General features: G+C 52.6%; 1 protein-coding gene and 1 long non-coding RNA gene across 6 annotated transcripts in view; one reads left to right on the forward strand and one right to left on the reverse strand.

Moving 5' to 3' along the window:
• Nucleotides 1-1,561: 1,561 nt before the first annotated feature.
• Nucleotides 1,562-14,499, forward strand: LOC309608275. Its single transcript, XR_014232775.1, has 3 exons — nt 1,562-10,746; nt 11,647-11,769; nt 13,028-14,499. It is a non-coding gene; the product is annotated as an uncharacterized lncRNA (long non-coding RNA).
• The window catches only part of KCNK5 (potassium two pore domain channel subfamily K member 5), a 51,014-nt gene continuing 38,690 nt past the window's right edge, over nt 13,791-26,114 (reverse strand). For 3 of the 5 annotated variants that reach the window (XM_082347845.1, XM_082347844.1, XM_082347847.1), the window contains 4 exons: nt 20,385-20,496; nt 19,023-19,189; nt 18,545-18,713; nt 13,791-16,366 (listed from right to left, as the gene is read on the reverse strand). In XM_082347845.1, coding sequence (XP_082203971.1) covers nt 15,501-16,366; nt 18,545-18,713; nt 19,023-19,189; nt 20,385-20,496 — 1,314 coding nt within the window. In that variant the 3' untranslated portion in view covers nt 13,791-15,500. Of the gene's footprint in view, nt 16,367-18,544; nt 18,714-19,022; nt 19,190-20,384; nt 20,497-20,749; nt 20,923-26,114 lie in introns of all 5 variants that reach the window. The other 2 variants (XR_014232771.1, XM_082347846.1) reach the window with 2 other exon arrangements.

A 26,114-nucleotide genomic window follows, 5' to 3' on the forward strand; every position in this document is an offset into this window, starting at 1 on the left:
TTAATATTCTCAGAGATAAGAAAAATACTGCAACCTTTGAAACAAGAATAGGATGCTATAAGAAAGTAACATTCACTGAATAAGAAATAGCTATTGAAAATTAAATATGATAGCAACCTATGTAGCATTCTTGCAAAAAATATTTAACCTGTATTTTACCATGATCTAACTTCCAGTCTCCTGTAATACAGCAGGTAGGGGGATAAAATTAAATGACATTATGAGGAAACAATCAGACAAACACAGAATGTAGGGCATTCTACAAGACAACTTGCCTAGATCCTTAAAATGTCAATATTGTAGGAGAAACAAAAAGATAAAAAAGACTTTATACATGTTAAATAGACTAAGGAGGGAAATCCCTGGAGGTCCAGTGGTTAGGACTCAGCGCTTTCACTGCCGAGGACCAGGGTTCAATCCGTGGTCAGGGAACTAACATCCCACAAGCCACACGGCGTGGCCAAAAAAAACAAAACAATGCAAAACAAAAACCACTAAGGAGACCTACCAACCAAAGGAAGTTAAGATAGGATCCTAGTTCAAATAGACCAGCTATAAAAGAAAAATTGGACACAATTGGGGAAATTTGAATATGGACAGGATATTAAAGATATTAGGGGATTATTGTTAATTTTCTTGGGGGTGATAATGGTGGTGTGATTATGTAACAGAATGTCCTTAATTTTAGAATCTGCAGGTTAAAGTATTTAAAAATCAAGTATAATATGGTCTACAAATTTCTTTCAAATAGCTTTGCCAAAATATACAGGCAGTTCATAGACAATATATAATAACAATTCTTCACTCTAGTCCTACACTGTCTAATACAGTAGCTACTTTTCACATGTAGCTTCTAAGCACTTGACATCATCTGGATTGAGATACACTGTGAGTATAAAATACACACTAAATTTCAAAGACTTAATACAACAGAAAAAATGAAAAAATCTCATTAATAATTTTTATATTGATGGCATGTAGAATTGGTATTTTGAAATAAGTAAAATATTAAAGTTATTTTTTAAACTGTTTTAATGTGGCTACTATAAAGTTTACAATTACATATGTGGCTCACATTATATTTCTATTGTACAGCACTGACCTAGGTAGGGAAAACAATGTTAAGTATACTATTTTTTTCAACTGTACTGTATATTTGCAATTCTCTTAATAAAAACTTAGAAAGAAAAAGAAATGAAATAAAAATAGAGACTTTCTTTTTAATCAATAGGAGGGTTGGAGTCAAAGTTTAAAAATCCTTTTGAGGGGCTTCCCCGGTGGCGCAGTGGTTGAGAATCTGCCTGCCAATGCAGGGGACATGGGTTCGAGCCCTGGTCTGGGAAGATCCCACATGCTGCGGAGCAACTGGGCCCGTGAGCCACAATTACTGAGCCTGCGCGTCTGGAGCCTGTGCTCCGCAACAAAACAGGCCACGATAGTGAGAGGCCCACGCACCGTGATGAAGAGTGGCCCCCACTTGCCACAACTAGAGAAAGCCCTCGCACAGAAACGAAGACCCAACACAGCCATAAATAAATAAATAAATAATTAAAAAAAAAATCCTTTTGAAAGTAGGATAAGATGATAAAAGTAAAGATTAGAAAATCAGAGAACCAAGAGGCCTCATTCAAAAAGATAGAACATAATAAGCACAGAAAGGAACCAAAGGGCATGAGCTTCTAGATTAAAGGGGAGCCTGAGGACTCAGCACTGTGAATGAAAAGATACACCAACTGATGCACTGGGGAATAAAGAGATTCTAAAAAGTTTCCAGAGAGAAAAAAAAATATTGGTCACATTTAAAGACCCAGGAATTAGAATATCACTAAACTTCTCCACAACCACCCAGGAGGCTAGAAGACAAAGCAGAAAAACTCTCAAAATTCCAAAGGAAAAAATTTTCAACCTAGAATTAGATACCCAGCCAAACTATCAATCAAGATGAAGGTAGAATAAAGATATTTTTAGACGTACAGGGTCTCAAATTTTTTACCTCCCTTGCACCATTCCTCAGAAAGCTATTGAAGGATGTGCTCTATCAACCAAGAAAGTAAACAAAGACAGAAGGCATTGGATTCAGAAAACAGGGGGTCTGATGTAGGAAGAAGGCAAAGGGAATTCCTAATCAATGGTGAAGGGACACTTCAGGATGTGAGCTGCCCTAGAGAGCAACCATCCAGCCAGGAGCAGAAAATGTTTGGCTCTGAAAGCAGTTCACCAAGGGAAAAAAAAAAAAAATGGGACTGAGAGACTATTCTTCTGAGAGAAGTTTTACAATTATAGCAGGGAGTTTGGGAGTTAATTAGTGACACAGACATACAAAGTTAAGCAAACAAAAAACATGAAAAACAAAATGTCACGCAAGAAAAAAAGTGTACCCAAGTACATTATGAATATTTACATAGTTATGATAGTGTTAACATCGAGTTGAGATCTATTTTGGGTGATAGGGAAAGAAGTATATGTGTTGGGGATGGAATGGAACTAATCGTCATCTTTTGTAGAAGGAAGATAATCTATACTAACTAAAGTAGGATAACAAAAATAATGATGGGATTTTATAAACAGCTATATGTTATTTAAAGAAGTAGAAGAAAAATAGGAAGAAGTAGATGGAAAGTCTAAAAGAAGTTGCCTCTGGGGACTGGGAATGGGGAAGGGTGAGGCAGGCAATTGCTGTTTTCCGTTAGTCTGTGTAGTATTATTTGACTTTTATTAAAAGTATTTATATACATATATCACTTTGCTAAAAATAAAAATTGAATTAAAAGATAAAAAGAAAATCCAGGTCATCCAGGGCAGGCCTAGTGACTGCCCAGAACTGAAGGTCATTTCAGGTGTCACTGCCTGGCAGCTGCCTACGTCAGCAACTCCGGACATGGCTAGAGGGAGCCTTTTTGGAGAAACGTTATCCTGCCTACCCCCATGACTCATAGGCTCCCATTGTTTCCACACCCCTGCCACTTTCCCGCCATGGGGATGTGTGCGCTGATGTTGGGGGTGGGTACCGAGGGAACTTTCTTGTGCTCTTTGTTTACTGTGGGCCCCACTCCCAACCCCAGGGGTACAGGCTTCCTTGCCAGGGACCAGGTGTCAGGCAAGGGGCACTGGGTGCCAAGAAAGAGAAAAAACAATCTTAAAATACCTCTCTGCCCACCCATTTCAGAAATTCAGAATCATGTGGTTGAGTAGGACATATGAGATCAACTTGCCAACATCTCCAAGAGGTGGACACCAACCCTTGGCTTGAGCACTTTGAATGACAGGGAACTCAGTGCTTCAGAGGGACACTGTTAAGGGTTGGGGGCAAAGTAAGGGGCACATAAGGGTCTTTGGTGCCTACAGGCTTTTGCATGAGCCATTCTTCATGCCTATATTGGTCAAGGCCCTTTGAGTGTCAAAGAACCCACTAGTTCTAAAGGTTCAATGAAGGGATACAGGTGAGGTTCAATGAAAGGATACAGCTCTCAGCGGAAACAGAACCTGCCCAGTCCCCATCTCTGCCTCTCTCTCCAGATGTCTGCTCTATCCTCCTGCTTCTCTCTGCATACTTCCTTCCTCTGCCTACTGTCTGGCTCACACATGACCCCAATGCCTGCCACCACTCCCAAGCCTCCATGACTTCCAGATTCAGCTCCCCACAGCTCACTGTCTAAGTCCTTTGATATACTAATTTCAAATACCTAGCCAGGTCATCTCATTGGTTCATCTTTTTTTTTTTTTTTTTTTTTTAAGGATTTTATATATTTTTTATTTTTTTGGCTGCATTGGCTCTTCATTGCTACGCGCGGGCTTTCTCTAGTGGCGGCCAGCGGGGGCTACTCTTCGTTGCGGTGTGTGGGCTTCTCATTGCGGTGGCCTCTCTTGTTGCAGAACACAGGCTCTAGGCGTGCAGGCTTCAGTAGTTGTGGCACACAAGCTCAGTAGTTGTGGCTTGTGGGCTCTAGAGCACGGGCTCAGTAGTTGTGGCACACGGGCTTAGTAGCTCTGCAGCATGTGGGATCTTCCCGGACCAGGGATCGAACCCGTGTCCCCTGCATTGGCAGGCGGATTCTTAACCACTGCACCACCGGGGAAGTCCTCATTGGTTCATCTTGGTTCAGGTTTCCTCTCCTAGCCCAATCAGCTTTACCAAGGTGAGTCACATGGTTCAAAGATGGCTACCTGGTCTGTCCATCTTCAGGAAGAACAGTGGGTAGGGAAGGCATCTCAAATGTATCCACCACACTCACCACCTTTCTCTCCCCCCTACCCTGCATTCATCCAAGGATGCCTTCAGCAAATTCTTACCAATTACTCTCAGAAAGAGCACTGGGGGGTTGAAGATGGAGGAACCAGGCTCAGATTTGTGACTTTGGGCAAAGCACTGCCCATCTATGGGTCTCAGTTCCCTCCTGAGCCCCTAACATGAGGGGGGCTATGGTTCAACTAGATCAGAGGTTCTCAACCCTGGGAAAACATTATAATCATCTAGAGAGATTTTAAATAAAATTCTGATAGCTGGCCTCACCTCCCTCCCTCCACAAATATTCTGATTTCATTGGTTGGAGTAAGATCTGGGTAACATACTTTTGAAAGGGCCCCAGTGGTTCTAATACACAACCAGGGTTGAGAGCCATTGGATTAGAATCTAATCATTAGATTATCACTAATAGTCAATGGCTAAAATGGTACTTGGCTTACAATAAGTGCTCAATAGGTTCTCCCTGAAGGAATGAATTCCCTTCAGCTGTAACATTCTGTTCTGAGTTGAGAGGTAGGTTTGGGGGTACTGGGGGGGCTCCAGTGGGACTCAAAGAGTTTGCTCAGAACAAGGGACAGAAAGACACTGGAGGGAGGGTCACTGCCAGTTAAGGAGGAATCTCAGGAGTGGTCCTTTGGAGACAGACCAAGCTGGATCCTCTGACTCACTTGGTACCTACCGCTGCTGTTGGGGCCCAGAGGCTGGAGGGCTGCCTGCGGTGGGGATGAGATCTTGGGGAATCTGAAGGCCAGCCGAGCTCTAGGACCTTGGGCAAGTCAAAGAACCACAAGATTTTCCATGCAAAACAGGAACTTAGAGTTCTCCTTCACTAGGCTGATGAGAGGATTAAGGGAGACAAAGGATTGAAGTGTAAACAATTATTCACATGAGGCTTAATCTCAGGTAAATCTCAGGTTATCACTGCCTAAAATCACCCAGAGGGAGCTGTAGAGAGGGGGCACTAGATTGTCAGGTTCTGACCTGGAAAATGACAGCTGTCCAGTCAAAGTTCTCCCTGGAACTTCAGCACGTTACTGTCAAGCCATTTCCTAGGGTGAACAGAAGGACAATAATGTACCTGCCACCCCTACGGACAGTAACATGGAGGGAGACCCCGGGCCTCACATGCTAACCTTGGAGGCAGGTTATGGTTCCCAGTTTTCCTGAGAAATAACAGAAGCCCAGACAGGTTAAGTGACTTGCCCGAGGTCAGGCAGCTAGGAGAGGGCTGGGCCTGGAATTTGAGGCAGCCCAAGAGCAGCCCCTATCCTGCCCTCTCGTTGGGAAGATGGGACAGACACCTGTGAAACATCTAGAAAACAAGCCAGCAGCCCCAAATGTGAAGTTACCTGCCAGGTGGAGAAGAGCAGAGCAGAAAACCTGGGAGAGGCAGGGACGGCTAAGAGCATCTTTCTAGAAGGTTAGTGTAGAACCAGGCCAGCCAGTGGTGGAGGGGCATCAAGAAATGACTTCTCATTAACTGCCATCTTGGGCTGCTTCTCCTGGGATGGCAGGTCAGGGTTTCTGGGGTTACATGGTAAGAACCAGAGCCCACTTTAGCTAGCTCATGGAAAGAAATGTTTGTGGTCAGGATTCAGCAGGTGATGCCAAGGGGATCCAGAGGTAGGACCAGTATTTCCTTATAGAGAGTCTGGAGCTGGGGGCTTAGAAAGCTGTCTTCTCTGTAGTGTTCGTTCTTCTCTCTTTCTGTCTGTGTCTTTCTGTGTCCCTCAGTCCGTCTTTCTCTGTCTCTGTCTGACTTCATGTTACGCGTGTCCACAGCACACACACCCCACATACAAGCTCCTCTGCCTTTCTCTGTGTATCTGCTCCATTCTCCTCTCTCTACTGTCTGACTTCTATGTGAGCATACTTTCTGCTCCCCCATAATTGTGGTGGCGGCCATGAAAGTGCACCCCGCGGACCTCCAACTACAAGGAGGAAATTGACCAATGACCCCAGCTGCTGCCTCTGAAATCCATCACCAAGTCTGTTCCCAGATCATGGGCTGCTGCAGCCAGTGACTGAGCAGAGCAGGGTACCAAGGTGGGTCCATTTCCCGGAGACCTGGGACTCACCCGAGCCTAGCCTAACCTCCCACAGCCTGCAGGGCCGTCTAGGTTGCTTCACCCAACCTCCCCTCCCTCTCAGTCACTCAGGATGGGACTTGCATCTTGGTCAGATGGTGCTTCCAGCCTCTCACAGGTGTTTCCCCTAACATAGTCCTTTCCAGCTTAATCCAGCCGTGGCATCTGCTTCTTGGAGAACCTGGATTAACACATAGCAGTTCCAGGTGGGTCATGACGGACCCCCCACTCCAACCCTACTGACTCTCCTTCCACCTCCTGTTACCAACACACACACTGAGGATGGCTGTGGAATCAAACAAAGGAAGAGAAGTCTTTTCCCTGGGTCCCCTTGTCAAGTCCCAGCACAGAGCCTGTCCCAAAGCAAGTGGTCACTAAAAAGTGGTGATCATTAGAGGGACAGCCCTACACGTGGCTCACAAGGGGGCCAGACCGCGGCTGGCTTACTGAGGACTGCTCCTGGGAGGATTCTGAGGTGGGGCCGGGGCACTGGACCTCTGCAGCATCCACTTTTGACTGGGACCCTGGACATCCTGCGTGGAGTCACCTCCTCCCCTGCACTAGGGGCGAGGAATTTTTGGAAGGCCTTAGACTCCTTCCTGTGTTGTTTTGACTCAGGCACACATCCTGTGTATCAACGGTGTTTTTGCTCAGCGATACGCTCTCTGCAGTCTTAGTCTGGATCCCAACACCCCCAATAGCCCTGGTCCAGTTACCAGACCTAGTGTATGCCAAGAGGGTCTCCCCTTTAGTTATAAGGACACCCAGGGGATGAGGACTTTGCTGAAACCACAGTGCGGTTGAGAGAGTGTAAGGCACCTCCTGGACTAGGCTTTGGGCAGTCGGAGAACTCCAGCTGAAGGCAGATATGCCTTCTACACAAGGCCTCTGCTCCCCCTTCTGCCTCCAGTTTGGAGTGTGACCCTTGGGTGTACCCTTCCGTGTACATACATGGGGCAGGTACCTGTGTCACCTGCCCACCCACTACCCTCACAGTCAGCTCCCATGGCCTTGGATCTTCACCCCTACTCAGCAATGGTCTGAGGGGCCCACGGGATTGCAAGGGACACTTTAGGAATTATGTTCCCCCTGAAACCCAGACATTGCTGGCTCCTCTCCAAGATGGGCAAAATCTCACTGCCTCCCACCCCGCCCCTGCCCAGTCCACACGGCGCGTCCAGAAGATCAGTGCTGCGATGATGTGCTGGTAAATGTTTAACATCTGGCCCTCTGCAGAGAGGAGAGCCCTGATTTATAGTGTTTGCTCATTTCTGTGGTGTAAATACTTCCACTATGGCTATTTTAAGCTACAACGTGATGGCACAAAAATGAAGTTGGGAAGAGAAACGCAGTAGCATACCATTATGTAATATTTCCACCGGGCACCTCCAATGGATGTCAGTAACCTCAAAAGCTTGAAGAGTAGTAACATGTAAAGTAATTAGGAAATGATGAGTTTTGAGTATGTTTTACCTTCGCTCTTCATACAGTTTAAGTGTATGGTTATATAATTTAATTTTTAAGATAGTCAGCTTGTAAAATTTCTGAAACTTTAACCGCTGGCTCTCATGAGCGGGATGAACGGGCCCCAGACCCCTGGGTCAGAACCTTTCCCCTGGAGTGAACTGTTGAGGGTGGGAATGTGAGCGGGTAGAGAGACAGAGAGAGGGCCTGACTGGCTGGTGGGTAACTGTCTGCTCCTCATTTCCCTTCCTCCTCAGTCACCAGCATCAGGTGTTCTAGGCGGCCTACGAGAGACTCAACAAGTACGTGTCGGGGACTTCCCTGGCGGTCCAGTGGTTAAGACTCCGTGCTTCCATTGCAGGGGGTACGGGTTCAATCCCTGGTTGGGGAACTAAGATCCTGCAAGCCCCGTGGTGTGGCATTAAAAAAAAAAAAAAAAGTACATGTTGTTTGAATTGAATACAGTATAATGTCACCACCCCAGACACAGCAGCTCAGCTGGCCAGAGCCACAGGTGACGGAATCTAAGAATGAGAAGGAAGTTTTCCATAACTGGAGGTAAACAGATTTCAACGCAGAATATAAACACAGGCAGGGAGGGATTGGCAGGAGATGCCAGAAACACAGAACAGAACTGCCCTCTGAGATCTCCAGCCAGGCATTTCCAGAACCTGGGTATTTCTGGATTTTACCCCAGATCTGCTAAGTCAGAATCTCTTGAGAACAGAGCTCAGGAATCCCCTGGTGACTGCTGGGTAGTTACCACAGGGCTGGGATCCGCTGATTGCTTCACCTCACTGGTCCTGCAGAGGACAGGTAGCTGGGAGCTGCAGCCAGGGTACCTTCTTTGGGCCCCCTGGCCCTGGAGCAGGAAAGCCCTGCTCTGGCAAGCTTGTGTGGTAGTTACTAGCACAGGCTCTGGGGTCTCAGGTTTGAACCCAGGCTCTGCTTCTAGCTGTGTGACTTTGGGCAAGTTAACATGCCCACTCTGTGCCTCAGCTTCCAAAGGGCAATAATAATACTGACTTCACAGTGTGGTGGGGATTAAATGAGATCTGAGGTCATGGGCAGTAAGCAGCCTGTAAATGGCTGAGGTGGCTTATTTAAGGCACAGGGCTAGATGGTGGCAGACCCCAGGCCTATGAGTACTGTTCAGACATAGCAGAGAGGACCAGAGACCCTAAAGTAGAAGAGACTTTGATATCTTAAGGTAAGAAACTCTGATCTTGCTTAAGGTAGGGAGCTCCTGGTAAGGAGTTTCTGCACCTTCAAAGAGGTTGGGTCTCAGGGCAGTAGGTGCTGTTTGTGTCCATGTCCCAATCCCTTGGCCCGCTTCGGGTGCCAGTGCGGCTATAGTGGACAGTCCTGTACATGCTGCCCGAGCCCCTCCCCAGGGGTGCCTCTCTGCGTTTGCACCCCAGAACTTTCTCCAAAACCCGGCAGAAGGTCTCTTAGCCCCAGGGCAAGCCCAGCCAGTGTTCCCGTCGGCTATCATTGCATAACAAACCACCCCAAAACTTAGAGGCTTAGAATAACACCAATCTTGTATTTGCTCATGATTCTGAGATTTGGGGGATGGCTGGGCTCTTCATGTGGCCTCAGCTGGGGCTGGAATGTCCCAGATGGCTCCTCGGCTGGGCAGATCCCCTCCAGGGCATGAGTCTCCAGGTACTTGGATTTCTTGCCTTGCAGCTGGCTTCCCCGAGAGCACAAAAGTGGAAGCTGCCAGCCCTCTTAACACAGAAGGTCACTTCCAGGGTATTCTATTGATCAAAACAGGCCCAGGGCCAGCCCATGTGCAAGGGAATGGACTCCACCTCTTGTACGGGGAGTGGCAAGGTCACTTTGCCAAGGAGAGTGTGGGATGGTGGCGTCTTTGGACAGTACAGTCTGCCACATCCAGCCTGTATAGGAGGGAGGTGGGGATTAATGTCCGTGGGGCCATCCTTAACCAACGAGGGTGGGAACTGGTGGATAAACGCAGGTCTCCTGTCCTTCAAAGGGACAATTCTGAGGTGTATTCGACAGGCTCTTCAGAGGGGTCCCAGCAGGATTGAGCCCCAACTGCCCACAGTGGAACCAGCTCAACGAGGCCCCCTTAATTGCCTTGTGCTCTTTCCCCATCTTTATCTCCCTCTACCTCTCTGCTACTTCCTCCAGCCATCTCCCAGTTCTGGTCTTAGGCCTTGCTCTCCTGGGCAACCAAACCAAAACACTCAGTTTCCTCATTTGGAAAAAAAACCCTTAAATCGGGCTATAAAGTATTGCACCTGGCTGCCAGACTGATGAGTGATCCCACAGGAATGGAGGTGAAAGGGCTTTGTAAACTGGGCGGCCCCGAAACCGAGGTGAGTGGTCACTGTGAGCAGAGGTATTCCCGAGGGAAGCACGGGGACTTGGGGGCTGAAGGGGTGGGACACCCAGGCCCCTGTCATCAGGGGGTGGTGACCAGAAGGAACGCTGCCGCCGTGGAGGCGATGAGAGGTGAGGACAGAGAGGTGTGGGGAAACGGGAAAGGGGGTGCAGACAGAGGGGCTTCCTGGAGTGTGCAGAAGTAAGGAGCGCTGCGTCCCTGCCCTGCCTACCAGGTTCAGGTGACTCGGCACAATCAGGTGACTCACTGGGCCAACAAAGCCTGTGACAAGGTCCCTCAAGATCATCCACCCGGTTTCGCAGGGACTCGCCCTCGTGGAATAAACCTCACCTCCTGATTTGGCCTCTTCCCGGGAGGAGAGGGACTGAATTACAATGAGAAGTTCCAGGATTCCGGTTCACTTGCCCTCCATTCAGTAAACATTGAAAAGCTGAGCCCTTCTCCACGCTGGCCAGCTTGTGGTCTGGATCCAAGGTGAACAAGCCACGCCCTGCTCTCTCAGAGGCTCCAGACCCAGAGACAGCAGACTTGAACAGCATCGAAGCAGCTGGCTTGCTGAGGGACGGGCTCTGGGCCTGGTGAGGGACATCTGACCCAGAATCCGGGAGGGGGGTGGGCAGTAACTGTGGAACTCTTCCCGGAGAAGCTGATGTCCACCTTTAATCCCAACAGGTCTTAGAACTCAGCTAGGAGAGAGGAAGGGCATTCCAGATGGAGGAAACAGCATGGGCGGCCTGGCTCATTTGGGAAACTTCACTGTGTCTGGAGCCCAGAGAGGTGGGGGAGTAGGGGTGGGGGGCAGATGAGGTTGAAGAGGGAGACGGCCCCAGGAGAGCAGTGGGAGCCCCGGAGGAGTTTAAAGCAGGAGATAAAGGGGGTCAGATTTGAGTCTGGGCTCCAGCCTGCTGGTAGCAGTGATGGCCAGGTGGAGACCAGCTCAGGGGCTCATTCATTCATTCAACAAGGGCTCAACCAGGCATCAGGCCCTGTGCTGCTGCGGGGGTCCAGGTGAGGGGCTGTAGTGGCCTGGATGGTGGCCAGGATGGAGAGAAGGGGCAGAGATTCTGGGGAGGCACCCTCACTGTGTTACACAAACACATCCTGGCAATTCCCAAACTGGCATCTGGTTCCTGGACCAGCTGTGTATGAATTTGGAAACTGGGGACCTGTTATTTCAGGGGTGGACAGCTGATTGGCAGGGCTGAGCCCAAGCCTCAGGGGCCCCCAGAGAGGCAACCATTCCTGGAGACCCACCCAGAGCAGCGCAGCCCAGCCTGCCTCCTTTCTCCCCCTGCCTTTGCCCCAGGCTCCAGAAAGCTTCCCCGCAATGGTGGCTGAGGATAACCTTTCCAGCAAGGGGATGAAACATCCCGGTTTCTTTTCCTAAGTGACTCCTGCAGGATCACACAGGAGCCAGAGGCCCAGCTGGGACCCAGAGTTTGTGCTTATTTCCATTTCTGTGCTCCTCTCCCTCTCAGATTGCAGGCTCTTTGGGCGTAGGAACTGTCTCCTCCATGTGACTGTGGGTTTTCTGAGGGTGTCTCCCCCAACAGATCAGGAGCATTCCGGACGGTAGAAGGAAGAACGGAAATGCAAGTCAGGTAAGCTGTTTTGCTGCCATTTAATAGTTGTTTGAATTTGTGAAAAATCCTGTATTTGCCTCAGTCTCCTCATTTGTAAAATGGGGTTAATGATAACACTACCTGCTGTGAGGATTAAAAGACATAAGATAGAAGAGACATTAAAAGAGCCTTGGGGGTATGGACAGGACAGAAATACCAAGCACAGACCATGAAAAACAGCCGGAAATGAGAGCAAAGGGAACCAAACTGTAGGCTCCATGAATAGGATTTCTCTTCATGTTACACGCTGTAGTTTTCCAGGTGCCTGGGACAGAGCCTGGTCCATGGTAGGTGCTTGGTGAACATTAGTTGAAGGAATGAATGGAGAGTCCAGGTGGCGATGGTGGAGAGCAGGGTGCCAACTCACCACCAGGGTGGGAAGGCTTCCAGGAGGGGGCAGGGGAGGGCCCAGGCCTGGAGGGCTGCTGGGAGTAGGCGTGTCTGCCTCAGAACTCATGAAACTCTGGGGGTTCAACAATACACCCCCGTAGTTCTGACCGGGTTATGAATCTGGTGTCAACAGTGGGATTTCCCTACCAGGGTCCTCTCCCTCGACTTCTAAATCACTTCCTCCACCTGCCATCCCCCAACAGCTCATGGGCACAGTGGCAGTGACAGGAGAGTTCACGCCCCTCCACACACGGTACCCCTCCTCTGCTCTTGATCACTCAGGAATCCCTCCTGGGCTCCACCCTCTGCTCCAGCTGCTGTCCCACCCTGTTTCCAGACCTTTCACTCAGAAAGCTCACCACTTACCTTAGGCGCAGTGGACCAAAACCACACCTTAACCCCAGCCTTCCCTGCTTGTATCATCTATGAGCAACTCTGTGAAGCTGTGCCTGGTCAAGTTGTACTCTGAGCTTTCATCTCCTTCAGAGCAAAGGGGGCCAAAAGCCCTGTGCCACGGGGGGTGCTCCAAGCCGCCTGTCAGAGGGCTTTGTGAGAAGGCCAAGTGCCAAGGTAGTAAATAGAATTGTTACCTTGAGGCTGGAAGGGGCTAAAGCAAAACCAGAGAAGTTTGAACCTGTGTGTGTGTGTGTGTGTGTGAGTGAGAGAGAGAGAGAGAGAGAGAGAAAGAGAGAGAAAGTGGAGAGATGTTTTGGCAAAGGGATGGATGGTATCATTACAGAACCCGTTGATATTTTAAACACATATGATCCTTTATAAACGCAGCCACACCCTCATGAAAAATGTGCTTCATTCCTGAAATCACAGAACTGTAAATTTTTCCCAGCAGACTGAAGATTTTAACCAATGTCCTGTGTGGTGTGGGAAGGGGACCCTGACACTGCTGTGGAAGAGGCCAATCTAAACCGTTGAGACCACAAAGTCTGACAAACCTTCCTCTTAAATGGATGCATATGGGCCTAGCTGAACCTGTCCACTCTTCTTTCACGTCCTTTCCAGCCCACAGTGCCCACCCATCGAGCTCAGAAGGCCTGATCTCCGGGGTCCTTCCCTGGCCCACCTTCCTGAACACAGAGGCCCTCTCAGGGGACGCCAGACGTGCCACAACAGAGCAGGTGATTGTTAGCTGGTCATGGGGGCTGCGTGGGTTTGAACCCAGGCTCACCATCTATGGAGATCTTGCCTAAGTCACCTCTCTGTGCCCGTTTCCTCGCCTATAAAATGGGGATGTAATACCCATCTCACAGGGCTATTGCAAGATCAAATAGTCCATTCACATATTATTGAGCATAAAGCGTGTAGAACAGGGTCTGGCAGACTGGCGACATGAGCTGCTAGCCACGGTCCCCCCACTCCTCTCCCCTGTCCTCATTCCAACCTGTTAACTGTCACCTCCTCCAAGAAGCCCGCCCTGACCACATCTTAAGTAGCCTGCCCCTTCTCCACCTCCCCACCTCTTTCATTTTTTTGTCCCTTCCAGACCACCCCAGTTCTCCCCTTGACCCTCAGGCTGTCCTCAGTCCTCCCAGACTGCCCCCCCATCTTGCCCACAGCCCCTCTCCCCACCCCCCAATAGCACACATCAGACTGGCTTGTCCATCTCATGTTTTATTGTAAAAATGTTAAAATAAATTACATTTGACATCATTGCCAGTATGTACATACAGTGTGTGTGATTCCAGGACAGCCAGCAACACCCCAGCCAAGTGGGGTCAGGAAAACTAAGACGAGCTCGTTAAAACATTTCACAGAAAAACAGAAGGCCGCTCCTTCCCACCCTGATGCTGGGCCATCATACCCCTGGGTTATAGGCTAAGTGGGGATGGGTGGGGGTCTGGCCCTCTTTGGCCCTGCAGTATTGGGGAGGGGGTTGAGAGGCAGAGAGGGTGTCTGGGTGGCACCTCCTGCCCAGCATCTGGTCGCCTGCGACCAATGCCCCTCCCCAACTCTGACACCATGACCTTGGTTGAGGTCACCGAGAAAGGCCCAACTGGGTTGGGGGATAGGAGAGTGAACACCGGACATCCTGATCCTTGGGGCCCCACTCTTGCACCTTTTCTCCCCTCTGGCTCTGAAGCCAATGAGATTAAAAAATCAGCAATTCATTTAAAAAATAACAAAACAAAACATGCAGGGCAGAGTGGGCTGGCCCAAGGGTGCACCTCACGAAGAACCCAAGAACTCTGCCAGCCCCTCACCAGAAACAGTCCGTCTGCAGTTTCACATTATATTTTTCTCCTCCCATTGCAAGTCCTTTCTTTCTTACACAGACAGACAGACAGACAGACACAGACACACACACACACCAAACAGCAGCTGGAGGGAGGAGGTTGATTCACATATTTGGACATTCCCCACTTGTGAGCCAAGAGTGATCTGGGGAGCGGTGAGGTCACGGGACGGAAGGGTGGAGGCAGGATGAGCCGGAGCTGAGCCCACTCCTGCAGCTCCCCGGCCGCCAGCTCCAGGAGCCCCAGCCTCTCTTTCTGCCACCACTTCCCGGGAGGCAGAAGCCCGCGCCTGCCATTGCTTGGCCAAAGGGTGTCTGGGACAGGGAAGCGGACTCTGGGCTGGGCTCCATCCCAGTAAGTCCACAGAAGGGCTGGGATGCTGGGCCACACTTGGGACTTACTCTGGGTCCCCCGTAACAGGAGTGTTTCAGCACCTGCCCGTTAGCTCCCCGTCCCCGGATGGCCTCCTCCCTACTGAGGTCTGCAGTAGGGGCGACAGACAGGCAGACGAGGCGGGACTGGGGGACGGTTAAACACGTGCCCCAGGCGGGGCCCCACTACTGCTGAGGTGCTGAAGTGCCCAGCCCCCAACCCCACCAGGGTCTTACACCACCCTCACCCTCTCTCTGAAATGCCTGGCTCAGCGCTGGGCGCACAGGAACCTGTTAATACTGGTGAACTCAAACGGCCGAGGCCCCCGACCTAAGAGAACCGTGAGACAGTCGTAACCGAATGACTGAGCATCGACCCACGCAGGCGCAGGCCTCCTCGGGATCGGTCCCGCCAGCCCACGTGTCCGTGAACCACCAGGTCCCCCAACCGTGCTCAGGACAGACGCCTCCCGCTGCCGGGGTACCCGTCCCGCTGATGAACAGAGGGCCCTGTCCTGGGTGCGCCATGTCTGACCGGTAGCATCTAGCTGCAGGGGATGAAGGTGAGGAAGGCCCCTGGCCCCCTACTCCCAGTTCCAGGGCCACCCCCCACCAGGGGCCAGGGGCCCAGCCACAGTAGGACACCCCAGGTTAAGGAGAAGAGAAGCCATGGAAGGTGGGGCGGGGAGCCGGCCCCGCCTCACGTGCCTTTGGGGCAGTTTGCCTTGTTGTACTCGTTCATAAGCTGTTCGTAAGGCACGGAGAGCTCGGACTCGGTGCTGGTGAAGGTGGACTCATCCGACGAGGGGAACTCGCCCAGGTTCAGGGGCACCTCGGCCGCGGCCCCCTCCTGGGGCCTCTCCTCCCCAGCCAGGTTGTCCTCCAGGGAGGACTTGGAGGTGTCCTCGTCCGAGAGGCCGGCCTCCTCGCTCACGAAGGTGATGTTGACGTTCTGGAAGATGAGCGGGTGGTAGTCCTGGGCGTCCCACGGCTCGCCCTCCTCGCTAATGCGGTCCAGCTGGTTAATGAACACCTCAGAGGCGGGGGAGCCCTCCTCGGGGGGCCCCGCCCCGGCCTCCTCGCCAGGGGGCCGAGACATGTGGCCTTTGCTCCTCAGCGTCTGGGACACCTCTTCCAAGCTGGGCACCCGGTTCTTGGAGTAGACCACCAAGGGGGTCAGGGAGGTGGGCAGGGCTGTCAGCCCACCCCCCTGGGGCCCCAGGCTCGGCCCTGGGACCCGCTCCCCACCCCCGCCCGTCTTCATTGCCTTCTTCCCGATCTGCTTGATGAGATCGTTGTAAGTCTCCTCCTTTTTCGACAGAAAACTGAAGATGTTGACGTCCTTGGACGCCGCACCCCCTGCCACCTGCAGGGCCTTCCTGGAGTGTGGGGAGCTCTCGAAGGACTCCTTCCGGCGCCGCCGCCGCTTCTTAATGGCCTTGTGCACCTCCACAAACATGCTCACCTTCCAGTTGACAAACAGGGAGAGCCAGGCCAGTCCCAGGTAGATCCAGAGCTCCACGAAGTAGCGGTACAGGGCGTGGTAGTTGGCGCTGGGGTTCACACCTGAGGATGGGTCAGGAAGCCCAGAGGGTCAGAAAAGGGCCAGCAGGGACCCAGAAACACACAAAGGCCAAAAGCCGTGTCACCTGAAAGTGGACACAGCGCGAGAACACGGAACACCGATGCAGATGCACCAAGAAAGAAAGGAGGCCTGTGCTAGAAGCCGGACACCCCATCGTCCTGAGAACCCTGGCCTGGTCACTCGTGTGCCTGTCCCAGACCCCAGCCTGAGCTTCCTCAACTATCAAAAGTCAGGAGAGTGGCTCCCTGAGCCTGGTGGGGTTGTGGGAGCTTCAAGGGGGAGGGGCTCTGGGGAGGCTGGTGATGGAGCAAGCACTCAGGTCAGGAACTAAGCCATGAATGTTGGCCTTTCAATGATTCACCGACACTGACACTTGGCTGCTTTGTGTACTTTCTGGGTGTACGTGTTACAGTTCAGTTAAAACCTGGATAGAAATTAAGTGACAGGGCAGCTGGCATCCTCCTGCTGGGGATGGACTCACTAATTTAACACAAGTGAGGCTGAGAGTTGGGCCTGGGATGTCCAAGAGCACTGGTCCTGGCAGGAAATATCCTGGACAGCCTTGATTCTCCTTCTGGTGACGTCTGGCCTGCCTCCTGACTTCCTGTATCTACCCTCCTCCTACTGGTTCCTCCTATGGCCTGGAGGGCTCTGCCCTCTCCACACCCCCACTTCTGTGGCCAGGCTCCAGACACCTGCTCCAGGGAGCCCTCCCAGGTCACCCTGCACAGCTCTGGTCACTCCCCTTCCCTCCAGGATCACGGAGATTTCACTTTACACTTCCAGGCAGGTCGATCCATATTATTACGTATCCTGTGTCCCCCTTCCTGCCCTGAGACTGGGAGAAACTTGGAAAAGGAACTGGAGGAAGGGGGCCACTTCCAGAGTGGGGCTCCCTTAGAGCAAGGACTATAAACCCCTCGTCAGGCTGGAGGGGGTCTGAAGGCAGGGGCTGTCTCCCTTGCAGCCAGTAGGTGCTGTCAATCTTGCTCAGGACTCCGGTCATAAGCAGGTTGTGATGACAACCAGGGCGCACTCATATAGCCGGGCCCTACCCACTGCACTCATGAATAGCAACTCATTTGATTGTCCAAAACCCTGTGAGGTACGCACCGTTACTTTTTTTTTTTAAACCAATTTTACAGATGGGGAAACTGAGGCAGCGGTTTGGTGTCTTGCTGGAGCTGAGAAAGTATGATTAAACACCCTTCTGTGCTTCCCTGATACGAGGGCTCCTCCTTAGCCTGCTCTGGGCCCCAACAGCTAGACAATGGCAGGGTTGTGCCTCCGTCTAAATTTATCTCCCAAGACAGCAGGCTCAGATCTGCCAGGGTCAGTGGAGTGTTCAGGCCTCTCTTTCCTGCTTCTCCCACCCACTCAGCCGCCCCCTCCCAGCATTCCGAGTCTCCCCTTACAATGGGGGCAGGAGGGTAGTGACCTGGCCCTGGCCCTAGGAAGGGGGAGGGGAGAGATCGGAGGTCCTGGAGCAGAGGTGGAGGTCAGCTGGGCAGGGCAGCAGGCACTGAGGCAGCAGCCACTGGGTCAGTGCAGCCAAACGGGGTGTCAGGAAGATTAAGAACCCAGATGCTGTGCAGGCCACAGGCACAAGGACATGAGTGGCTGGAGCCGACAGACAAAGGGGCCAAAGAATCTTATCGCCCGCCTGGATTAAGGAGGGGGTCCGGGCCCGAGGGAGCAGGGCAGCTTGGGGGAAGGCCTCTCTGGTCTTTAAGCTGCCAGTGGCAAGAGCAAAGTTTCTGGCCTCTGAGCCAAGCATCCAGCACAGCCCCCTCGGTGCCTGGGAGTGATGGGAGGAGGCAGCTGTGACGTGGCCCGTGCAGGCAGAAGGCTCTACCCCCAGCCCCCGGTGCACCTAAGCACCTAAGCTCAGGAGACGGGGGAGAAGAGAGGAAGAGACCAGACGCCAAACACGAACAGAGAAGAAGGAGGCAAAAGCCACGTTCCAAGAAAGAGAAATAGAAAACGTCTGCAATTATTCTGTGCCTTGGTTTCCTCTTGCAACTGGCAGGATCCCACTGGGTGGAGGCCCAGGACACTGGACGCCTACCAGGGCCCCCAGTAAAGGTCAGCTGAATTGGAATTGGAGGAGAAGCAGATAAAGACGGGGTGGGGAGGCAGAGGCAAGGGGCAGGACTCACCGGCCACGAAGTCGCCGAAGCCGATGGTGGAGATGGTGATGAAGGAGTAGTAGAGGCCCTCGATGTAGTTCCACTCCTCCGTCACCATGAACACGAAGGGTGGGATCACCAGGTGGACCAGCACGCCCCACAGGATGAAGATGGCCGTGCATGTGATCTGCGCCTTGCGCTGAGGGGGAAGGGTAGGGAGACCAAGTCAGACGGCGGTGGAGACCGGGGGGAACCCAGCAGAGCACCCAGAGGGCCGAGGAGGCAGCCAGAGGTGAGGCCGGCTGGGCGCCAGGCCTGGGAGGCTCACTGCCCAGGGGAGGGGGGTGATGCTCCCAGCCTCACCCAGGAGGGCAGCGGGCTCTGAAACCTCTCCCTTGCCATCTGTCCTGACACTTCTGTCCAATCCTTGGACCCTTCCCACGCCCCGCATCACCTGCCAGGATCCCCACCCCCCATCTCTGCCCAGGACCGAGGGTTGGGGACATACCAGGCTCACGCCTCTCTTGGTGAGGAACTGGCCCAGCCTCTTGGCACGTCCCCCGAAGAACTTGCCCAGGGCACTGATCCATGTCAGACAGAGCGGCACCCCAAAGAGACCATAGAAGACACAGAAGAGGCGCCCGGCGGGGGTCTTGGGGGCCACGTTGCCATAGCCTGAGGAAAAAGAAGACAGTGAGGCCAACAGAGCCACAGCAGGGGTGATGGACCCAGACTCGGAATGGCACCTGCCTCCACCCCCCCCCCCCCGCCCCCGCCACACACCCAGCCTGAGGAAAGCCCATTCCCTAAGATCACTTGACACTGATTAATATCAACGTTTCAGAAATGAAATTTCCCTTGACCATGCTATGATCATGATCATTTATAGCAGTTATGATGGTATGGGCTATGTCTCCTGCATCAGACTGGGAGCCCCCTGAAGGTGGACTGAGCCTCCACCATTAGCAAGTCCTCCACGAGTCCGTATGGCACCCTTGCGCAAGTTACAAGGCACAAGTTAGTAGTTCCTCTGGGTAGACACCCCAGAAGCACCGTGGTAGATGGTCTCCAAAGACGGCGATTCTTAATTCTGTCCCTTCTTATGCTTGCATCAAGCTGGCCTCTAATTCCCCTCCCTCTGAATCTGGGCTTTAGTGACCTGTTCATGGAATGTGGCAGAAGTGACCCTGAGTCAGTTAAGTCCTTATCAGAAGCCTTGTTGCTTCTCCCCTTGACCTCCTGAAATGTTCACTTTGAGGAGTCTCCCTCTTGAAACCCAGCTGCCACACTGTGAGATGCCCAATCATCCCCAGCTAAGCTCTCCAGCAACAGCCAGCATCAACTACCAAACACGGGATAGAAGAAGCCATCCTGGACTCCCAGCCAACTGGGCTTTTGGATGACCACGGCCCCAGCCTCTCCAACTACCACTGCATCAGAGACCTCAAGCAAGAACCAACCAGCCAAACCCCGTCAACTCACAGAATGGCCAACAATAATAGTAAGTTGTGTTTTAAGCCACTAACTTCTGAGGTGGTTGGTTATGCAGTCATAGCTGACCAGAACAGACACCCAGACTGGTGAATAAGCACGGGGTGCATTTGTGCAGTGAGCAACCTGCTCGACCTCTGGCTGTCAAGCTGTGTCATTTCTACTCCAAGAGCCCAGGTCAGGACTTCTAGAAAACAGTCTCCTAAGCATGGCCAGTCACCAAGGACTTACTAAATCTCCAGGGACGTGTCAAAAGGACAGAGTGCAGCTGGCCTGATTTTAACCTTGACAAGGCCATGTGACCAGAGCTGGACTCTTAACAAGATTCTGGGGAGCTCGGACGTGGAAGTAGGTATCCTGAAGGTCCCAGAAGACTTACCGATGGTGGTAATGACCGTGGCTGCAAAAATCATTGCGTTGGGCCAGTTCCAGTTGTTGAAGGTCTGGTTCCCCGTGATGGCCACGCCCTGTCCTGCAGCATCAGATACTATCTAAAAAGAGAGACACAATGAAGGTCAGAGAAGAGGTCAGCACTTTATGAACCCCCTTATAAGCATTCTTATTTAATCATCACAATAACAAAGTGACAGTTACTGTCTCCAATTTGTAGGTGGTGAAACATTTTATAGAGGATCAGAGAGGTTAAGTGATTTGCCCAAGGTCACACAGCTGGTAAGAATATGAACCCTGGCAATCCGGCTCCAAAGTGCCTTCTCTCACTGAGCCAGTGCTTCTCAAACTTACTAGAATCACCTGGAGGACTTCTTAAGTACAGCCTGCTGGGCCCCACCTCCAGAGGTTGATTCAGTAGGTCTGGGAGGGAGTCAGAGAATGTGCATTTCTAACAAGGTTCCAGGTGATGCTGATGTTGTGGTCCCGGGACCACAGTTTGAGAACCGCAGCAGACTCTTCTGCCTCTGAAAGAAGGCAGATGTGATGCAGACAAGCAGGAGGACCTCCGGAAAAGCATTCTACTGCAGGGTTGGCCTGGGAGGGACCGCCCCCCACACCCGACATGCCTTTCACCCCCACTGTCAGGACACCTGCTAAGGTCAGCTCGGTAAGCTCTTGGGTCTGTCCTCCGAGGGCAGACACATCAGCTGGCCTCCTTTCTCCCATGCCTGGGGCTCTGTCCTCTCCCCACTACAAGCTCCCCCTTTCCTCCCTTCTCTGGATCCCTTTCTCTCTGCCCTGGGCTGAGCAACTTCAAGGTTTGGGCCAGGACAGGTCATCAGAAGGTGGTGTGTACTTTTCAGGGTGACTCGAATTCATGCTATCAGTCCCCACCGAGCTCCCGGCAACTGTGGGTGGCAGCAGGTGGGAGGTCACCTGGGCAAGTGCACTGGGAGGCCCCCAGAGAGGCCTTCCTTATCTATTCCAGGGACACAGACAGCTGCCAAACCTGCTCACCGACCAGGCCCTGCCTGTGCCCCATCCTTCAGTGCTACCTCCCTTCACCCACACCCACCACTGGCAGGACCGGGACCTCAGAAGGCGGCTCCCGAGGAGGGGCCAGGATCCACTCTCAATTTGGGGTCCTGCCCCTGCCCCCTAGGAGAGCCCCAGGATGGACCACCTCAGAAACCAGAAACTCAGCCAAATTCCCTCTAAAAATCAAGCCTAGGACTGAGAAAAGACAGAGGAGTGAAGGATGGAAGCAGGAGGGAGATGGAAAAACCGGAGTTCTCCCTGCGGCACGACTGAAGTTTGGTGAGAAAAGAGGGAAGGGTGGGTTGTCCTGAAGGAATGTGCAGTTTGCAGCGGCAGGCCTGTGTAAACGGATCTGCAGACTTTGTAAGGAATTTTCCATGATGACGTGCTCATCTGACAGGCCGTCAAACCACAGGGCTCACCGCCCTGCCTCCCCCTGCTATTTCCTGAGCATCTCTCTGCAAAGTGGGAAGTGGGGACGGCTGCCTTCACCTGCCCTCAAGAGAGCAGCCGCCAAGCCGGCCAGGCCACTTCCACGCAAAAGCACCAGGACGTTCAGATACGAAGAGGCCAACAGGTCTATCCTGTTGGAGGTCTACCCAAAAGGTTTTCTAAACCATGAAATCCACGTTCGAAACAGGAGAATGAAAAGTCCCAGAGCCCTGGATGTTAATGTTAAACAGATGGCAGGGAAAGCAGAACTGCTCAGCTCCCTTTGGCCGCAGCCTTTGTTATCTCAGATATCCATCTTCGGGGGTGGGGGGGATGGGGGGGTTAGTGCAGCATCGTCAGGAAGTGCAGCCCAAGACGGATGACAACTGACCAGGAAATCATGGGACTGGGGCACCACCCCTGGTCATCCCCATGGAATCCCGGAGGAACAGGAAAGATGTCAGAAGACAAGTTGCCCCCTGCCACCCTACCCCCGCCTTCTCCTACGAACGAAAAGGGTGGATTCTAGAAACTCAAACCTGAACTCTTGCTGACTCTTCTTTGGAGACAGCAGAACACTTGGCATATTCAAAGAGGAAGCGGTGGGCACTGGAAGCTACTAGCACAGGTTCACCAGAGCACGTCATGCTCACCTAAGTGCATCTCCCACTCCAGAGAGGCTGCAAAGCCTTGAAGTTCAGTGGAATGCAGTCAATCTGGATAGCAGCAAGGCAACTGAACAGATGGGCTTAAAGATATTCACGTGGACAAGACAGAGAAATGTAGGGAGGAACCAGGGTTAATCCGGGTCCACGTAAAGGCAGATAAACAACCCCAAGAAGTACTGATCTTTATCCCCCGGGCCTGAGGTCTCCATTATCATGCCAAAGGCCAGGGCTCTTCAATCTTTTAATTTACAACACAGTAAGGGCAAAGATGGCTGCCCAGTTTAATCTGCAAAGGATGCAAAACTGTGACAAGGCTGGGATGGGAAGACAGCTAACACACTGCAACGGCAGTTTGGGACTCAAAATCATCTGGACTGGAAAAATGGGCCCAAACTAACAAGATATGGCTGTCTTTTAAATATTTCATGTCTTACACTTTGGGTTAGAAGGCACTGACCCATACAGGGTTGAAGGGGAAAGTCCTTGGGTTTCAGCTGACCACAAACCAACAAACACTGGCATGGCTGCCAAAAGAAAAGTAAACACAATCTCAGGCAGTGTCAATACCTTATCTCTTCAGGGCTGGGAGGCAACGAGCCCATTGTCCTCTGCAGGTCAGGCCACACAGGGGGCACTCTGTTCCTTTCTTGGGTGTCGGACTTCATGATATATTAATCAGTGGGCCAAGGGTCCCAGAGGGAACGGGGGTGGCTTTTATGGATAACGAGCTACCTCAGAATGGACTGTCCTTGACAGTCATCCATTTCCGATAATGGAAGATGTTTAGACCCAGGGAGACCAGCACACATCAGCGATGGTGAAGGTGTGACTGGAACAGGGGTTCTCAACTGGGGTGGCAGCACCCTCCGGAAGTGTTTGGAAATGCTGCCTGAGTATGTGCCTTGTATGTGCCAAGCACTGTTCCGGGCACCGGGGAGAGAGCAGTGAAGGGACGAAATCCCTGTCCTCCCACACATCTACTCTAGTGGAGGCTGGGGGTGCTCCTGACATGAGGCGAGCAGGGACCAGAGAGGTGAGATGCCCTGCCACCCACAGGACGGCCCCACATGCCACGTCCACGCTGCCCCCACTGAGATAACGCTGGATGGATTGCCAAAGGTGATCTGCGACTTGGGAATCGCTTAGTCAGTGCTAAGGAGACATCAAACGTAGGAGCTGGCAAAACAGGGTAACCGAAGAGGGCATTACGGTTGGGAGCTTTGCAGTAGAAAAGCTGGCGTCCTGCTCTTCACCCCACCAATGGTGTGTCCTTTGGGGCACAGCCCTCAGACCCAGCCTCTAACCCTGGGTTATCAGGGAGTCACAGCCCCATGCGCTGTCCCCCTGACCTCCATTATCTCTCCATGGTCACCCAGAGGGGGGGCAGGCAAAGGGGACATTCTGAAGGGCCCTAAGCCCCCCAAAGCCAGAAGCACCACTCACCCTTACAACAGGCCAGTGGCGGTAGTTATGTCCACTGGTCAGGTCAGGAGACTGTGGCTCAGAGGTTAACTGGCAGAAGTGGGCCAGGTTCTAGACGGTCTCTTGCAAGTCAGCCCAGCTCCCCACCCCTCTCCCTTCGCTGCTCTCCCTGTCCCTGGACGCCCCCAGCACCCCTGTTGTTGCCTTCTCTCTGCCCACGGGTCCCAAGCAGCTGGCCTGGGAATCCGCTTGGCTCCATCCCAGTGATGGGGAGACGGGCAGGATTTTAGTGCTGCTGTGCGTCAGACGCCTCTTGCTGGGGCTTTTCTATATATTCCCTAACGGGCTCTTCCTGCGACTCTGCCAGGTATCACTTGACAGAGGAGGAAAGCTAGGCTCGGGGAGCAGAGGTCCGGATGTGAACTTGGGCCGCCTGCTCCCTGCTCCCACCCCGCGCTGCTGTGGCTTCGGTCGGAACACCTCACTGGTGACGGTCAGGGTCAGGGTCCCGCCGGCCGATGGAGAGGTTCCCCCAGAACAGAGGGGCTCGACCCAGGACTGAGGCCGTCCCCGGGTGAGGGGGAGCCATCGGACACAGCATCCCATCCCCCGGGGTTAGGGAAACAGCTTTCTCAGGAGGAGACGGCCCCTGTTCACTCACAGGATTCTTTAACTTGGCTTCCAAATTCACACAACATCTTCATTTTCCACATACGCCTAGAGAGCGATGGGAGACGGGGATCCCGCACACAGCCCAGGCCCGGCTCTGGCTTGAGGCTGGAATAGAGCTCTCTTCCCCGCCTGTCACCCTCATAATAAAGCGGCTGTGATTTACTGAGAGGTTACTATGCACCAAACGTGCTGAGCACTTTATGTGCCTTCAGCTCATCTTTAAGGAGGAAAGAATCCTGCTGGGAAGACACCATGATCTTTTCCATTTTGCAAACGAGGATTTAAGGCCGAGAAGTTAAGAAAGTAGCCTAAGGTCGGGATGCTAAAAGCAAGGAAGCCAGGAGTAGAGCCTGCCCCATCTGGGTCCTGGCCGCTGGTACCCCACCCCTGTCCCACACAGGCCACAGGAAGGAGGCCAGTGCATACCTCCACCCCTTCGCACCACCTCGAAAAACAGTGCCCTAAAACCAGCCCATCCACTCGGACCTGAGCCCTCCGGGAGGAGACATTCCCGCCCCTGCCTGTGGCTTCAGGCAACATGCTGCCCCAGACACCACCCTCCCAGAATCTCGCTGTCCATGCAATCTGGGTTCCCCACGGCGCCTCATCTCCCAGGGGTCCGGGGTTTCCTGTGCAGAGGCAGTGCCAGGCCTCCCCATCCTGGAGATTCATTCTGCAGAGTTGCAGGGAGGGCACATCCCGTCCCTGGTGCCCACCTGCAGACACGGGCAGCGGGGCTGAGGTCGGGCCTTTGCCTTCATCAGGCCAGTGGGGGAAACAAGTCCAGGTGGCAGCCTGCCTGTGGACAGCAGCTAGGGGCACCCACAGGGCCACCGCCCTCCCTGCCTCCAGCTCCCGCGGCAGACCTCACGCTCAGGTCACCGGGCCCCTTCCTGCCATGTAGGATCGGCCCCAAGGATGCCCTGGATGCCAGCCTCCACTGGATCCGCACTGCGTCAAGGTACACAAGCGGACGTCCCTCACCATCCTTGGCTGCATCCATCCCTAATTCATTCCGCCTCGGCTCACTTGGTCCCTCCGGCCTGGAAGGGGAATGAGACCAATGTCATGTGTGCACGGTGCTTGGCGGAGTAGGAAGAACCTTTAATGTCCCTCTCACCTGGCCCTCCCAGCCACCTTGGGAGGTGGGCAGGGCATGGTTGATTACTCCTCATTTCATAGATGATAGTTCCTATTTGAATAGTAGCTGATATTTGAGCACCTATTTTATGACAGGCACCAATCACAGCACTTTAAATCACTCAACTTGTTGAGTCTTTACAACTTTGTAATGTAGGTACTCTCACCTCCATTTACAGCTGAGGTAAATGAGGCACAGAGGCTAACTAAGTAACTTGCTAGGCAGTGGTAGAGCCGGAGTGTGAACCCAGGCAGTCTGGCTCTTGACCCCTGTGCTGTCCACAGCTGGGGAGAGGGGACAGGGAGTGCAGGGGGGGCTTCTCAGCTAGAGAAGTGAAGCTGGG

This window comes from Balaenoptera borealis (genome assembly GCF_965194805.1).
Source record: "Balaenoptera borealis genome assembly, chromosome: 12".
NCBI classification, from domain to species: domain Eukaryota; kingdom Metazoa; phylum Chordata; class Mammalia; order Artiodactyla; family Balaenopteridae; genus Balaenoptera; species Balaenoptera borealis.